The sequence below is a fragment of the Abramis brama genome (genome assembly GCF_963993115.1).
Source record: "Abramis brama genome assembly, chromosome: 7".
In the NCBI taxonomy this organism is placed as follows: Eukaryota; Metazoa; Chordata; class Actinopteri; order Cypriniformes; family Leuciscidae; genus Abramis; species Abramis brama.
Window position 1 is genome coordinate 8,916,082 of NC_139969.1, and position 18,189 is coordinate 8,934,270.

General features: G+C 37.6%; 1 protein-coding gene across 2 annotated transcripts in view; it reads right to left on the reverse strand.

Moving 5' to 3' along the window:
• The window catches only part of gpc5c (glypican 5c), a 133,557-nt gene extending 116,079 nt beyond the window's left edge, over positions 1–17,478 (reverse strand). Inside the window, exons 1-2 of one of the 2 annotated variants that reach the window (XM_084119784.1) lie at positions 17,045–17,478; positions 5,032–5,193 (exon numbers count right to left, since the gene is read on the reverse strand). In XM_084119784.1, coding sequence (XP_083975910.1) covers positions 5,032–5,193; positions 17,045–17,201 — 319 coding nt within the window. In that variant the 5' untranslated portion in view covers positions 17,202–17,478. The remainder of the gene's footprint in view (positions 1–5,031; positions 5,194–17,044) is intronic. The other variant, XM_084119785.1, reaches the window with a different exon arrangement.
• Positions 17,479–18,189: the final 711 nt, after the last annotated feature.

Sequence of the window (18,189 nt, forward strand, 5' to 3'; positions counted from 1 at the left end):
TAGGGATGGCCCGATACCGATACTGGCATCGGGTATCGGGTCGATACTGCCCTCATATACTCGTACTCGTAGGCTACTCATAAAAATTCGCCGATACCACGCACCGATACCACGTACATTTTGCGAAACGAAACTGGCCGCCGCGAGTGCTTTGTCGAGGTGAACTGAGTCAAAGACGCACGAGCTGGTCGAGCACATCCCTTAGTTTAAACAGACATTAGTGGAAAGTTTGTTCAGTCGGATGTCAATGGCAACAAAATTAAACGAGGCATGTAGCTTTAGCTTATTATTGACGTTAACTGACGAGAGAGAGAGACAGAGAGAGAGAGCGAGAAGCGCACTTCTGTTGAATGCTCTTTGCTGATCGACTCAGCACATGTTATTTGGATGAAAACTAAATCGTATATGTAAGTAAAGTAAAACATGAACTGTTACCTGACTGAAGTATAACGAGTGGTTCCCTACATAATTACAGGACGTGTGCAGGTTAAGAAGTTTCATGAACGCAAACATCCGAAGCGCGCGCCTCACAAACCAGCGTCTCAGCGCGCGAATGCTGAATTAAATTGTCTTTCACGTCTTGCGCTTGTACGGACGAATTCACACACAACTATGTAATAACGCCCGTCTTGGTGAGTATCCTATAGTAAACAAAGTCGGTTATATCTCAAATGAACGTAGCATGTTCAAATGAGCTCTGGTGCGCTCGGTCTTAAAGGGGCAGCAGTTTGATAAACCTGCTTCTGTGTTTTAATGTTAATCAAACAAAGGACAAAGAAATACTGACTGCTCTTGACTAAATAGGCTACCCTTTTCAACTTTACAAAAATATCCATCTATATATAATTTATACAGTAATGAATATGCTTTTTTCACATTTGATTACTTTATTCAAATGTCTGTACCTGTTAGATCTACCTGAAAAAACTCTAAAAACACTGTTTATTTCATTTGTAGCCTTTCTTTGTTGTATTGTATATATTTATCCTATTTGTAATTCGATTGATTGTTTTTATTTTGTTACTGACTGCTTACTTGTTTTAAATTCACATTAATTAGGCTGCTAGTTTTTGTTGTAGTCTCAAAATTGGATTAAATAATTGATATTTCACTGGTTTTGACAAACATTTGAACCGCTGACCCAGTCCTCAGCACTGAGCCCTGCTGAAGCAGCTCTAAATATGTGCTGTGCTATTAAATGAAAGATAAAATATAATAGAGCAATAGAATGAACAATGACAGTACAGAAGTACAGTACAGAAGCTCATACAATGCATTTTAGCAGGCTTAATTAAGCATGAAAATAACTGAAAGAAATATATATATTTGATGAACAAATTAAGCCAACTAATATGATTTATAATCTTTTGGTTTATCTACTAATACATTTAAAAATTACAAATGCAGTGAAAATTCAGGTATCGGTTACGGTATCGGTATCGGCGAGTACCAAAAATTACAGTATCGGTATCGGACTCGTTCTGCAAAAAGTGGTATCGGGACATCCCTAATACCCACTGTCACGATGAAGCTAGATAATTAGAATCAACTGTCTACTGAACTTCCTTAAACGAGATCCCACACAAATGAGAAGAGACAGATTCACACACACCGACAGAAACCTAAACAAACACATGCCTTCTAACTATATTCTTATCGTAATGATGGAAAACCTAAAATCATCATTCTAATTATGTCTGCACGCCACAGGCTAATAATTAATCCAGGATGGAGACATTGTCTCTCGCAGTCTCTTGTATTGTTTACAGAAAAAATTCTCACAATCATTGCAAATATGTGGCAATATATACATTTTATACATTATTCTTAAAGGGATAGATCACCCAAAATCTGTCATTATTTACTCACCCTCGTGTAATTTCAAAAATATGTATGACTTTTTCTTCTGCAGAAAACAAAAGAAGGTATGACCAAGCAACATTGGACCCTCATTTACTCACCCTCAAATTGTTCCAAACCTGTATGAATTTCTCTCTTCTGCTGAACACAAAAGAAGATATTTTGAAGAATATGGCTAACCAAGCAGTAGATGGGCCCCATTGACTTCCATAGTATTTTTTCCCATACTATGGAAGTTAATGGGGCCCATCAACTGTTTGGTTACCCATATTCTTCAAAATAACTCCAGAAGAAAGACATTCATGCAGGTTTGGAACTAGAGGCTGAGTAAATGATGACAGAATTTTCATTTTTGGGTGAACTATCCCTTATACAAGCAAACATTGAGACATTTAAAAATATATATTCTAAAGAAGTTATAGATCTTATAAGTTATAGACGTTATGAGTCATTTACTCACCCTTGTGTAGTTTCAAAGTCATAGAGCTTTGAAACAACATGCAGAGCTAGAGTAAATGATGACTCAGAAATGTTGAAATGTTAATTCTTGGGTGAACTATCCCTTTAAGACGAGCATCTTAAGATCCAGTGTTTTCAGCCTTTCAGAGGTTCTCAGTAAATGCTCCATCTCTGCATGTGCTGTGAATTCAACATGCAAAAAGTTTCACATTTGCATAATTCCCAACATTTTTGTGGACAGAACTTTATAGCATTTCACAAGATTTCTAATGAGCATTTGTAAACCTGATGTCACCAAAACATTAAGGTCTTCCTGCAGTTTTATGTCAAAATAAAAGCTTGAGGGTTTAACTATTGAAAGTGAATGAATGAATGAATGAATGAATGTCTATACAATAATTTTTGTTACACAACCAATTTTCCTCACTAACCCTGATCCATGCAGAAACTAAATAACAATGGTTGAGAATCTATAAATCACTATAGAGACTATAGATTTCTCAGTCTTTCAAACACAGACACCACACACACACACACCAGCAGCCGTAAAAGGCGATCAGCTCCAGAAACCTTCTTCGCATATCTCCGCATTCGAGACACAACCATTAGAAACACTTCAGTGGAATGCAGTGAACAATCTGCGCTGTCTTGTGGATACGTTGCCAAAAGAAAACGGGCTGGGAAAGACAAAGGGATGATTGAAGAGCATAACTGAAAACTATGTATGTGGTTTGCACCCTTCTTGTGAGATGCAGAATGTGTATGAGTATGTCCATTTCTGTGGAGTTACTGTGGCCGCAGGTCGTGTTAAAATGAGCATATCGTGAGTGCAGGACTGAAATAGTGTATGTGAGAACTCATTCATTCACACCAAAGCTTGATACTCATGAATGAACTGACAGAAGACCTTAATAACAACCGGTGCTCTCTGCCAAAGCACACACAAGGCTGCATACGACTGAGATTCTTTAAAGCCTCACTGCCGATTATGGTTTGGCCACTGGGTTCGACACTCGTGAGAGTGTGGGCAAGTACTCTAAATTCCCCTTCTAAAGAATGAATGCAGTAAAACCCAACCAAACCTCATAGAACTAGACTTCATAGAACATAATCTAACATAATTAATTTAAGACTTTAAATGCTTCTGAATGTTTGCAGCTAGTTCATATTTTCCTAAAAGACACATCTGGGGCTTTAATCAAGACGATGAGAAGAGGCTTCCTGTTCACATACAACCAGCGCCAGTCTCTTCCAATCACAATATGCCAAACCACATGGGGGAAAAAAACACTATGCCATTTCTACCAATTAAACAAGTCAAACTATACGGTCAACAAAGAGGTACACAGAAACAGTTAACCCGTAAATTTGCCATACATCCATCCAAATCCAGGTTCATTAGAAAAAAAGTGTGCCTGTGGCAGCATTTCTGTAAAATATTACAGAGTTTCTTGCACATTTTGTGACAATGTCAAAGCGAAATATCAATGTAATGTAATAAAAACAAGGTTTTATTACATTGGTTGTTTTAGATATCTAGAAAGTTCAGTAATGAGATGTTCGGTGAGGGGCGCTAAAATGTTAATGCTCTATTGCATTTTAAAATAACATACCATCTACACTAAATCCTACCCTAAACCTATACTATAACGTAAACAAAAACAAACATGAGATATAAATACATATACTGCAGTTCTTAAACTCTTTAATTGTGACTCGTGTTGTAACTCGTACCCATGTGCTCCACATCGCAAGTACAATGCTGCACCAGGTGAGTTAAAAGTCATATATGGAGATGGTTATGTGTTGTTCGTGTCAAAATGTATTAGTTTACAAATTATACATTATATGTTAAAAGTATTTTGAGGTCATTACATGGTGTAGTGCAGGTAACCGCATGAAAATAAGGGCCAGATTTTTGGACACAGTTATTTTTGCGGCTGAATTTATTACATTTGCATCTGTAGGAGTTTCCCTTTCAGACACAACATTTATGGGAGGATAGTATTTAAATGAATGAGATTTACTAAGGTGTAAGCTAGTCAATTTACTGGTATTTGTACCATTTACTGGTATTTGTGCCTTTTCCTAACGTCCAAAAAAAGAACGTCTTAACCCATTTTGCGTCTGTGATGTTAGTAGATCATCTGCACCTGATTATCAGCGGCTTTGCTTGTTTGCGACTCTACGATAATGCTCCAGTGCTGCTCTTAGTAGACTGAGTTGGTCATTATGGAAATGATCCCGCTGCATCTGTGTTCATTAATTTGCGTGTCATCAGTAGATCACGCACAGAACTTTCCACTCCCATCTGTGCTTTTATGGAATTGCACTCTCACGCTAATTTGCTCTATTTAGCAAATCTGGCCCTGTGTCTTTATTAATCAATAATCTACCCCCATAATCATTATTTTTCATGAAAAGGGATAAAAAGTGTTGGAGTTTTACTGCCGCTAGTGTTCATTTCAGCTGGAAACTGCAGTGAATTGTATGTATAAGTACATTTTGTACCTACACATACAATATACAGAGGCAATTTTTCCAATGAGCTTATGTTGCTCTATCCATATAAATTCATCCATTTATCCATCAATCCATTCCTGTATCCATTCTACAGTTTTTATTTATCCATTCATTTCACTTATCTATCATCCATTCATCCCTCCATCCATCTATCCATCAATCCATCCATTCAAGCATGCATCCATATACCCTGGAAGGCAGCGGCATGTGCAGAAATTAGATATTTCAGCTCAAAGCTGTATGATCTGATGTTCTGGGTGGTGTCTCTCAGGACTGCCGCTCTGTAGCTCTCTTCCATTCTTCGCGTACAACATGATGGCCCAGCGTGCTTGCACACCGACAGGTCCACATCTACAATAAAAGAGAAAAAAAGTAACAGCACTTGTTAGACAGAAGTTGTACAAATCACATTAGTGACACAATAAAAACATAAAATAAACCTGCCTTGCACCAATATGACCATTCACATGCATTCATCCAACTTAATACACAGCAGTTGTGGCATTGAGTGTTACTGAGGCTTTGCCTTGTGCATTGGAGATATCTGGCAGGCGAAAAGATAGTATAATGAAACCTGAACCTCAGAAAGCTCTTGCACTCTCTTCATGGCTGAAACATAATTACTCAGGATGCACCACGTGCTTTGGGTCCCAGAAGGGTTAAGTCAGTTAAAGCAGCATTGAACCCCATGCCCGATGCCCCCACCAGTCTAGGCCTTGCGTGGGTATTTGTATTCCCAATAGTCTATATGAACTATGCAAATGAAAACAAAAACAAGAATCTTTTAAATAACATGACATGCTGTAAAGCTGTATTTTAACACACAAGTGGAATAAGGGTTTCTGCATTTTCCATTGCATACATTTCGAAATGGCTTCCAAGCAAACTTTCCTAAATGGGAAACTCACTCACAGACACATTCTGAAATATTCCAATTCATTGTCACTCGTTATACACAACATTATGAAACGACATGAAATGTTCGCTTACTGTTTCCATAGTTAATTAAATGACAGATTCCAGGTTTAAAAAAGAACCAGCCGCTTTCATTTATGAATAAGGAGTATAAATATATCTTTAGAATAATGTGCCTCAAACTACATTTTTACAAAACGCCAAAAACCTATACATACAATTCATTGCACTTTCCAGCTGAAAAAAAAAAAAACTATTTCTTTTTTTACACAAAATTATGATTACAGGCCAGGGCAGATTACTGATTAATAAAGACTTATTTTCACAGTTTCTTGCACAATATCTCAAAACACTTTTGCTGCATGATTTGTAATGTAAACTAATACATTTTGTTGAGTCTATTAACTACTAACTTTGTTAAAGAAAAAGAAAAACACGCAATGGAAAAAGTGAGATATGCAGACTGTCTGATCATGATGACTGATGTTAGGCCTGTGAGGAAGCTTCATTCCATTTCCATGCTGTACAGACGTCCGCTATGCACTTTAGAGACTCGGGTCACTACTGTGACTCACAGGACATTATTGAAGAACTATCTGAGATTGAGTTTCAGCTGTGTGGGCAGACAGACCTCGTCTACATCAGGTCATCAAATACAAGTAAAAACCACAAGCACCTGCTCCGTAGGATGGTGTAAATAACAGTGGTCAGATTTTAAAGACACACACACATACAGGTACATGTGACATGATCACAAATCCACTGCTGACATGACATGCCTTAGGGATGATGGAAACATATTGACCTTTAATAAAAAGAAAAAAAAAAGAAACTGTAACAGCAGCATTACTAATTGAAATTTTGATTGGTAGATTCAATTATTTGCTAAATATGAATGCACATATTCAAAATAGTTTCAGAATGTGGACATATATTTACTATAAAATAAGTAGAGGTTATAATTCAAGATTTACCTTTTAAAAAAAGCAAATGTAAAATAAACATTCTTTATGAAGCAAGAGAGAAAGAAAGAGAGAGAGATTAAAGAGTTTTAAGGCTCCATTAACTCAGCAGGAATCAGCTAATGATACAGAAGTTGGCAGAGAAAGAATTAACTAAGAGGCCCTTGAATAACAAACATACATGACTTAAAAAGAACGATTCTAATAAAATACTATTTTATTATAAATAATATAAAATAAAGTTAATTTGATAGAAGGGTCATAATATGCTTAAATTATCTAAAGATGTGGAAAACACACATGGATAAATAAATAGTATAGAACAAGCATTTTCAAACTGGGGTTTGGTGGCTAGTACAAAGGGATTTCAGGAAGTCTAAGAGACAAGTTTTGCGAAGAAATATTTAGAAAAAAAATATTTTATTTAGTACAATGCAATTCAATGAGGTCAATTAAAAGTCAATAAATAAATTGTGTTACCTAACCCAAACCCTAAATTTTGTTGATCACTTTTAATATTTAAATAAATTGTTTTTAATTGACTGAACACTCTCAGAAAATGTGGTACAAAAGTTGTCACTAGGCCCCTTTCAAAAGGTAATCATATGTACCATTTAGGTACTTATATAAGGTACAATTATGCAGTCTATAGGGGTAATAAGGTACAAAGGTGTACCTTTTGAAAGGGTACCTCACCACCAGTGACCACTTTTGTACCTTTTTTCTGAGAGTGAAGAAAATATATAGCTGGAATTTTCCTTAACAAAATGTTTGAAAAACCTTGGTCTAGAAGACTATCTGAAACCATCCCTGTCATCTGTCTTTCTCCAAGTCTTAATTAAGAGATGAGGGAATGAATTCAGCCCCTGGTGAGTAAATTAGGACCTCTGTGGTTCTGCCTGAGTGGACACTTCCTTATTCTGGGGTTCAAACTTAGCCAACCTGATCCTATAATCACCCTCAGGTGACAAAAACCATTCATTTGATTGGTCAGATTAAGTCTTTATTCGGTCCTTTTTTGCAACATCACAATGACTACCAATGACCAAAATTCCGACTGCTGGTCAACCAGAACGAGTTGTGCAGAACCCAAACATGACATCTTCAGTATATGGAATGAAAATGTTACGGTTTATTAAGGTTAAGAAGACTTAAGCAATTTCCTGATGCTTGAAGTGCAGAAGCAATTTTATAGGAAAGGAAAGTCATTAAAGTAGACGGCAACCCAACTGATTTAACCCCTGGCTCCCCCCAAGTTCTTCTCAGGAAGCTCTCGCTGCTTTGAAGTGCTGGCGTATGCTGGAACCAGCAGGATATTTACCCACAACTGATGTGCTGTTTTTGGGATGAACCCTGTGGAAAGAAAACATCTCTCTAAAGACCTGGGCAGCACACCTGCATTTCTCAAAGCCACAGGCGTGCGGCTCCGGTGTTTGGCTTTGTGGAGCGCTGGCTGGCATTTGCGCCCACAGTAAGAGAGTGAAAAGCTGATGCAGAGGAAAAGCTGGCGGATTGGGCTGAAATCAGAAGAAGAGGCAAAAGTGTGGAACCTCAAAGTGATTCGCAGACACTCACACAAAAGTCCAAGTTAAGTTAAAGTCAAATCTGTGGTCAAACTAGACAGGAGCTACGATCACCACAAAATGCAGTTGTCAAACTGACCACTAGGGCCATGGGCACAAGTGCTCACGGCCTTCAAATGTGCACACACACAAAGCACTCCACATGAATACGAAGTTAATAACTTATGCTGGGTACACACTAAAAGATTTTTTACATCTTATAAGATTTTCAAAATGTGATAGACCACAAACATGAGGACAAAAAATCCTAGATTTAACCGTTTTGCTCCTATAGTGTGTGGTGTGCCATGATGTGACAAAGACAGCACACCACACACAAACAGATTTTCAACCAGAGTCTCGACTGTGAACACAGGAAATCTCGCAAAATCTCGCGAGACCTCAGAATAAGCATGCCGGACGATATGCAGGAAGAAATTGCGATGATAGTGTTTGGAAAGGTTTTACACAACACGTTGTATAAACATTTGTGCTGTTGCCACAAATCAACAAGCTGATCCTCCATCTCTGCTGTCCACATCAATTTCACTTTGTGCTGCGCCATGACTGCGTTTGTTATGCTTCTGTCTTCCATCATCTCGCTTTCTGATTGGATATTGTTTCCTTTCACGTGATAATCTCCAGAGCGTGCGCGCGTTTGTCCTCGGGGTTCCCCCCACACATCAGGGTTTCTGATCGTAAATATTAAACATGTTGAATATTTACGATTCGCGATCGGGGCGGCTCCGATGTTCTTCCGATCAGGTTCGGACACTCTTAACACACCTCACACCAAGGGAAAATCTGATAAGATAATCTGTAGAACCATAATTTGGGCTCTCCACTTGAGTACTCTGCGATGCTGAATGTAAGAGAGGAATGAAAAACATGATCGAACTAATATATAGTCCATTCATTTCACTGAAATAAAAAAATAACACCAGAGGGTAAGCTTTGGTGCTTAAGTGTATACAGCAGTATATGCTCAGCTAAAAAATCCTCAGCTAAAAAAACATAAAATTATCAGATATTAGAAATATCATTACCCAATAAATTGAACTTGGTTAAGGAGTTGGGTCAAAACAGCAGGAATATCCTTATCTGGCCTCAACAGTTCAAACATGGCAGATATATTTCCACCTTGACCTGGCCCTTAAAACATACCAGGAATTCTTGTATCAGACTCAAAAGACTGAGAAACCACAGATTCACAGTATATGAACCTTTGGTCCACTTTTAATATACTTTGAAACAATAATTTTGACTTTTAACTTCATAACTTTAAAAGCTCAATTAAAAGCTTTTTAGGTAAATATTTCATATTTGCTATGATATGAATAAAATATTGCCTATTTTAATAATAAAATAGAAATACAATTCAATAAATTCAATAAATTTCAATAAAACGTTATCTATGTTTGCCAAAAAATGGGCTTTTTTGACATTTGCAACAACAAGAACATCACAGAAAACGTTTTAATACACTTTAGTGTGCAAAACAAGATCAATGCATGAACAAGATCAATTCATGTAAAATTTCCAGTAGCAGTGCAGCACTCGGCTGAAGTTTTCACAATCGGTTGATCCTTATTGTTGAGCATTTCTTTCTTTTCAAACTATGAATTTTATGAACCATTACACCCCAACTTATTACAGATGTTGATCAAACTCAAAGTTTCCTTGATTGCTCTACGTTTACACTTTTACATTGGACACATTTTGTAACATTTTATTTAAGGTCAAGAGTTTCTTTAACATTTACTTTTTTATCTTAATACAAGACATAAAGAAGATATTTTTGTTAACATTTTATTTAGTTTTTGACTGCTAAAACTAATATAATTTGTTGCTTGGCTTAATAATGTGGATAAATAAAAAACAGTGGTTTAAATTCAAACTTTTCTACTTGTCTTTAAAAAAAAGGTTATTAAAAAATGTCAATAATTATCGATACCGAAAAATATGAAACATTATATCGTGATAATGTTTTTAGCTATATGTTGAGAGGTAAGGGGATACATCAAATCTCCATAAAATAAGTGGACCCTAATTTGGACTCTCCACTTGAGTACTTTGCAAAGCTGAAGGTGAGAGAGGAATAGGGGAAAAAAACAAGCCAGGACCTCCAATCCAATTAAAGTCTGTGATAGCAAGTCAGACACATAAGAAGATCAGGGGGAGACTGAGATCAGTTCTTACCGGGACTCAAAGACCGAACTAGACATGTTAAACTGGTAAATGGGGGATTTTCTGGAACAAACAACCCTACCAAGTACTGACTGTATTTGTGTAGCTCAAACAGTACAGCATGGTGCTAGCAACGCAAAAGTCATGGGCTCGATTCCAAAAGAATTCATGAGTTAATAAAATGTATACCTTGACTGCAATGTAAGACGCTTTAAATAAAAGCATCTGCCAAGTGCATAAATGTAAATTAATGGAGACTGTAATAATACACAGTCCAAGCAAAAAACATGAACAAAAAGGTAAAGGCATGTAAGACTCAGGTATATGGTGTATCTAAAGCAACTTAAGGACACAATGGTCATGGCTCAGCCCTCACAGTGCTTGAACCAAAAACTTTCTGGTTACCAGCCCAAATTTGTATGTATTACACCACATTATATCTGCTACGCAAATACATTTTTATGTATTACACCACATTATATCTGCTACGCAAATACCAACATGCTCTGGCATTAGCATACAGGGTTCTGGATGCACTAAAAGGGTGTTTTGCTGAGGGCAGAGAGACTAAGGGGAGGGCCTGCAGGTGTTAAAGTCTGAAGAAGAGTAAATATTCAAAGACGTTTGGTCTTTCTTCTCATGCCAGAGATTCAAAGCATGAATGCATGGCTGTTCTGCACCTTTCATCATAGAACAGCGTTTACCTCAAAAGTCCCCATCAAAAAAGCATTTGATGTTCCAAACAAGTATAAAAAAATTAGTGGTGGGGATATTCAAGCCAGGTTAGTTTAAGCCAATGTGGCTTTGCTGTTTACATTCCAGTCACATTTAGTTTCTGGATACTAAAAAAGAAGAAAAAATGGAAAAACATAAAAACAAAAAAGTATATATTTTATATTATACAAATATATGAAAAAAATATGTAAATCCTCAGCTAAAAAACTATTAAATTATCAGATATTAGAAATATTGTTACCTAATACATTTAACTTGGATACACAGGGTGAGCAACTTCTGGAACCATAAATAGACAAGGCAGTAATATTGTGTAGCTGTTGAGACCAGGCTGAAGCTCTTACTCAGCAAATAATCCATCTAGATAATTATAAAACAATGCAGCAGACAAGAGGCAAGTCAGACTGCCGTAACTGACTGGCTAACAAACCTCCATATGAATGGCTTAACCCACTAGACAGATAAAAGTCTCTGCAACTTAATTAACTAAAGAACTTTTGACCCAACAGAACGGCTGGAAATCCAATACTGATTAATTAGGCCTGGATTAGCAAGATTTAATGGTGTGGAGTGTAGGACTGACTGTCCTTTAAATATTTGATTGCTGCTTGCTTCATTTCATTAAACGAGTCATAATTAACACTTCCTTAACCCTTCCTCTTTTTAAAGGCTCATCTGGTAGCATCATTCCTGAGGAGAAAAGAGTCATTTTTTGTTTCATTTTAATGAACACACACACGCGCACAAACAGAAGATATAGACCTGAAGAACTGAAGCTGGTTATAAGAAAATAATCACACAAACATACACAAGGTCCTGAAAACTCTTGAATATCCATGCTCAAAGACTCACGGGATTAGTTATGAACACAGACATTTTTGAAAGAGTCTGGGTTTCAGAGGTGGAGATTCAGGAGCTGCTTTGCTTGGCATCTGATCTGAGAACATACAGTGATTCTCATGCCCTCAGATCCTGTCAGCGCTTCTGAAGAGAGGGAGCGAACCCAGATTTCAACCCTCTGCAGCATTAAAGGGGCGGTCACTACACTTTTTGTTCCACTGACTTCCATTTATACGAATGTGTCACACCGGAAACTGAAGCTCATGCGAAAGGTTCAAGTTTGGTGAACTCTGACCTGTGAATTTGCATCACGTGTGTGGATGGATGGATGGATGGATGGATGGATGGATGGATGGATGGATGGATGGATGGATGGATGAAAAACATCACTGAACTTACTTAAGCTATTTTCTTCTGGATACACACTTTGTTGCATTATTTTCCTGTTATCTCTGTAAAGCTGCTTTGAAACAATCTGTATTGTAAAAAGCGCTATATAAATAAATGTGACTTGACTTGACATGAGGGTAAGTAAATGATGACAGCATTTTGTATGAACTATTCAACAATATCAATGTTCATTTATTGGCAGCACAAAGCTTCATCTGAGAGTTCTACGTTCTAAGACTCTGCTCATAGGAGAAACTCACTCAGAAAATGAGAATTCCAGTCTATCTGCAACAAAAGCAATTTAGAACTTATTTAATCATTTGGCTCACTTGAAACTTTTATTTTGTGGACCGCAAAAAGGAAATAAAGACTTTAATGATCTTAGGAGGAAGGCAAAAGCGCTAAACTGAGATAAATTGTAATTATGGTTTTGCTGTGGTATGGTCTTGGCTCCCAGAGGAACGATTTCTATGCTAAGTCTACAAATCACCATTCAGTCAAATAAACAGGAGAAATTGTACCAGAGCACAAGGTGTCTACTGAGAGACCAGACTCATTAAGACTCTCATAAATGCTCGAATTCTTCTGCACATCTAGACCTTACCTAAAAGGGGGCTATTAGCTCATCACCAGTGCTGGGTAGATTACTTACAAATTCTAATCAGTTACAGATTCCAAATTACATGACAAAAAATTATAGTTAACATAATGCATCACATTGCACATTTAAGGTAAGATTACTTTTAGATTACTTTTGACCTAACTTGTTCATCATATTGATTTGAATAGGATAATCTTGTTCATCATATTGATTTTGAATAGGATAGTCTTGTACCATATTGATATAAAAATACAAAGAGAAAGAATATATATTCCATTCTTTGCTAGCAACAACATGAAGTGCATTAAATAATATTTTACGTTAGGGTTTCCCAGACCAAGGCGTGTGATGGAACTGCAGGAGGTTCGTGAGTTTAATGAGCACTTACTAAAAAAGATTATTAACATTTTTTTTTTTTATTTACCTGCATGTCATGTGACCATAAACTGACATCAGACAACAGTGAACTATTGATTCAATTTTATCATTGACCTAACTAAATCTCAGGGGGTACTTCAAGTAAATATATTAGGTTAAAGAGGTTCAGCTGACAAAAAAGTTGGGGAATCCCTGCATTGCATGTAAATATGAAATGACATAACAGTGTACATTTTAATGTGTCTGAAAGACAAAAGCCTTCCAAAGACAGTAACACATTGTTAAATGACTCACTGAGTGATAATTTAAATGATTAATGTGTGAAATGATTTCTGTAAATCCAGTGATCAAATGCTCATGACTAGTGGCTGGTCTGCGTGTGCAGTTCAACAAACCTGGAAGACCTTCTGAACGTATAAGCAGTAGGCTTTTTATAAAGGAAAATGTTAAAGATAAATTTATATTTATAAATAATTTACATGCCATTGTGAGAACAACATGTAATCATGTAATAAATAAAAAAGTTAGTCTGATTGCAAGTGTTTTAAAATGTCTAATCTAAATCTAAATAAGTGCTTAATTTTTGGAATCTTGGCATTCAACTTTTAGCTAACCCTAATCAACACCATCTTGGAAAACTTGCCATCTGTTGCTCTTCAGGACTTCTTGAAATACATCTCTGTCTCAGTCAAAGAATAGGTGTTACACACACCTTGACTGAAAGGTGTTATAGTTTCACAACTCACTTTGCCAGTACAGTAGGTGCTCCAACACACTGGCTGAATTCAAATTGACTGAAATGGGGGAAAAAAAATCTAAAGGAAAAGATACGTTTTTCATGAAAAATCTTAAATGTTATTTGAAAGTCGAAGGAAAAAAAGTTTAAAAAGACATAGACAAAGCGATAAAAGATAGATCAACAGAATTATAAAATTACAACAATAGACAGACAGATAGATAAATGTGAAGACATCACTGTTTAAAGCATATTGTACACCACTTTATACTGCCCATTTGTGGACAAATTATAGAACATCTAGCTTACGGAGGCTTCAAGTAGCGTACAATGATGCAATGAGAATTTCATTAAGGAGACCTAGATGGCATAGTGCAAGTGAGATGTTTGTAAGTGTGGGAGTTAACACAAAACATGTGTTATGAAATCTTATGTACAAATGTATTTACCGACTTAATGCTTCTAAAAAATAGATTATCATGGGTCTATCAAATACAAGGTTTAGCACTACACAATGTCAGTCTAAATTGTGGAAACAATTTTTTTATTGTTGTTGTTATTTGGGTGTGTTTTAAAAATTGGACCCTGAGTCTGTGATAAAGTTTTGATTGATAAATGGATGGATGGATGGATGGATGGATGGATGGATGGATGGATGGATGGATGGATGGATGGATGGATGGATGGATGGATGGATGGATGGATGGATGGATGGATGGATGGATAACAGATATATGGATAGACGGACAGATATAACGACAGATAAAGTGACATGGATGGATGGATGATAAAACGATAGACAGAATGAACAGAGACAGATATATGGATAGACGAATAGAACAACATACAGATCAACAGATAAAGTGAAAATGATGGATGGATGGATGGATGGATGGATGGATGATAAAACGATAGACAGAATGAACAGAGACAGATATATGGATAGACGAATAGAACAACATACAGATCAACAGATAAAGTGACAATGATGGATGGATGGATGGATGGATGGATGGATGGATGGATGGATGGATGGATGATAAAACGATAGACAGAATGAACAGAGACAGATATATGGATAGACGAATAGAACAACATACAGATCAACAGATAAAGTGACAATGATGGATGGATGGATGGATGGATGGATGATAAAACGATAGACAGAATGAACAGAGACAGATATATGGATAGACGAATAGAACAACATACAGATCAACAGATAAAGTGACAATGATGGATGGATGGATGGATGGACAGAATGAATAACAGATAGACAAACAGATATATGGATAGACGGACAGATATAACGACAGATAAAGTGACATGGATGGATGGATGATAAAACGATAGACAGAATGAACAGAGACAGATATATGGATAGACGAATAGAACAACATACAGATCAACAGATAAAGTGACAATGATGGATGGATGGATGGATGGATGGATGGATGGATGGATGGATGGAAAAACGATAGACAGAATGACTGACATACACCTACTGTCAAGCAAATTAATGACAAGTTATCAAGGCAGTTGGCTTCTATTTCAGCAGCCACTTTAATACCTCGATCACCCGGTTCAAGTGTGTATGATTAGTATTTGATTACTAAACTACGCAGGTAGGTTGATCTCTAGGAGCAGGATGGGCATCCCTGTCATTGGAGAACCGGACTTGGCTGTGAGTTCGTGCACCGTGAGAACTTTGGCCCTGAGTATTTGTAACCGGTGAGCTCGACCGATGTCATTCCAGCAAGGCTCACTCCTGTCCGCTGAGTCATGTGTCAAAGCAGCTGGCTGAACGCATCTGTCAACACTGATTCCCTTAACCTGACTCGATCCTTGTCTGAAGTTTACCAAGACTTCTATACTATTTACAGTGCAGAGTCGAGAGCCTTACAGCACACTTGGGCATTAACATTGACTTTGTGGTTGGGAAAATCAGTCAATAAACTTGTAAAACCTATTAAATGGAAATTACATTTTCCTGTCAGGAACAACAAAATGAAGAAAGAAAACATTCCACTTAAATTCCAGTAATAAGGCTGATGAATATATTGATAATAATATATTTGGTAAAACTTGACTCTACATGAATATTCTATTCAGAAATCACATCTAATCATGCCATGCATTTTAATACTCAATATGCATTAAGTGGGTTTTTTTATCATGCAACTTCATGTGAGCTGTTAAAAGTTCAGAGACACCATGAAACATGCAGAGACATGATAACATTTCTAGTAAGTAAATACAGTGAGCAGCTGATGGTTTTTAACAGGGCACTGTGGGAATTTTTAGCATGGACATATTTCAGTAACTCAGGAACCGATTTGACAGCACTAGAAACGGACGAGTAGTGCAACAAATGCTGTTTGAGACACAACCTTTAGGCACTACCTTTAAAGTTCCTTGTGGGCAAATTGCACTTGTTTAAGAATTTCCCATGCACAAATAATTTGTGGTTGTCAGGGTCAAAGGATACCTAAAGAATGCCCTTCATAGCACACTATGGGAATTCAAAGAATCAATATAGCAACCACAGCACCTGGTTGCTCACCACAATACAAATATTTACCATAGTAATTAGCCTACCCATACAGTAATCTATTTCTGCCAAAATACCTAATTAATCACAGATATTGTTGCTTCAAAAACACTGGTCAAAGCAAGTAGGCTAAATAAATGAACACAATGACACAAAGATTCAAAGAGTTTCTAACTCTGAGGAAAATCATGTCGGTTAAGAGGCTACCTATGATTTTACAAGACAAGCAGATGAAGAAGTCTAACTGATATTTTCGGCGGCAACTCTTTACCATGCAAAATTCAAAGCAGGAACATCCATAAAACATAGAGACAGTTTCGTCACAGTCATTGCGTTCACACTCACCTGTAGCAGGTGTTTCCGGCACCCATTTGAGCTGGCCGATCTGACGCACCTGAAACGCCGTTTTCACCTCGTGACAGCTGTGAGCGCGCGCGGCGGACAGTGTCGCGAGCTCCACCGCGAGCACCGCAATAATCCAGCTGACATTCACGCGTGACATGACGGCATTTCAGTGGAGAAATCAGTGCGGTAGAATTGCTTATCTCTGATCAGAAACTGGCTGCAAAATGTGTAAAAAGAAAAGAGGAGAAAGTCGCCCGTGTTGGACTTTCACATGCTGCACCGGCTGGATGAGTCCTTCCTTCCCAGACCGAGACGGGAAAACAAGCGCCCCTGCGTCCCGTTCACTGAGAGTGTCACTGAATTCATTCAGCATGTGGAATCATTCAGAAATCTCTCTCTCTCTCTCTCTCTCTCTCTCTCTCTCTCTCTCTCTCTCTCTCTCACACTTCCGGTGTACGCTGGGAGAGTTTGGGTGTGTGTGGGGGATTCGTAAGGGGAGAGGGTGACTGTTATTTACTTTTTTTCCTTATTTTTCATCTTTAAAATTTGGGGTATAACAGTTGATTTTGGAAAGTGGATTAAGTTGAGGTTAGTCTTGCTTTTTTGGGACGGTGTTGGGATGGCGTCGCTCCCGGACGGGGGAGAGCCACCGCCACCTGTGTCTCTGCGTAACGGAATCAGGTGTGTTACCGCGGCAGGTGTGGATGTGGAAGACGTGCTAGTCGCGGTCGGAGAGCAGATCGGCTTTGAGAACATTTCTTCGGCTTCGAGGATGAATAAGGCCGTTGTGGTTTTTGTAAAGGAGGAAGAGATAGCTAATCGCCTCATTACCAACGGAATTGTGGTAAGTGGTGATTTTATTAATGTTTCACCGCTGATTTCGCCGACGACACGTATAACTATCTCGAACGTGCCCCCATTCATTCATAATGATGAGATTGAGCGGGGATTAGTTCGTTATGGAAAGTTTGCTAGCGCAATTAAAATGGTTCCACTTCGTTGTAAAAATGCAGCATTAAAGCATGTTATGTCGTTTAGGCGGCAGGTGTTCATGTTTTTGAATGAGCAGGAATTAGACATTTCTTTCAGAGTATGGCATGAAGGAAAGGCATACATGGTGTATGCAAACACTGGAAGTATGAAGT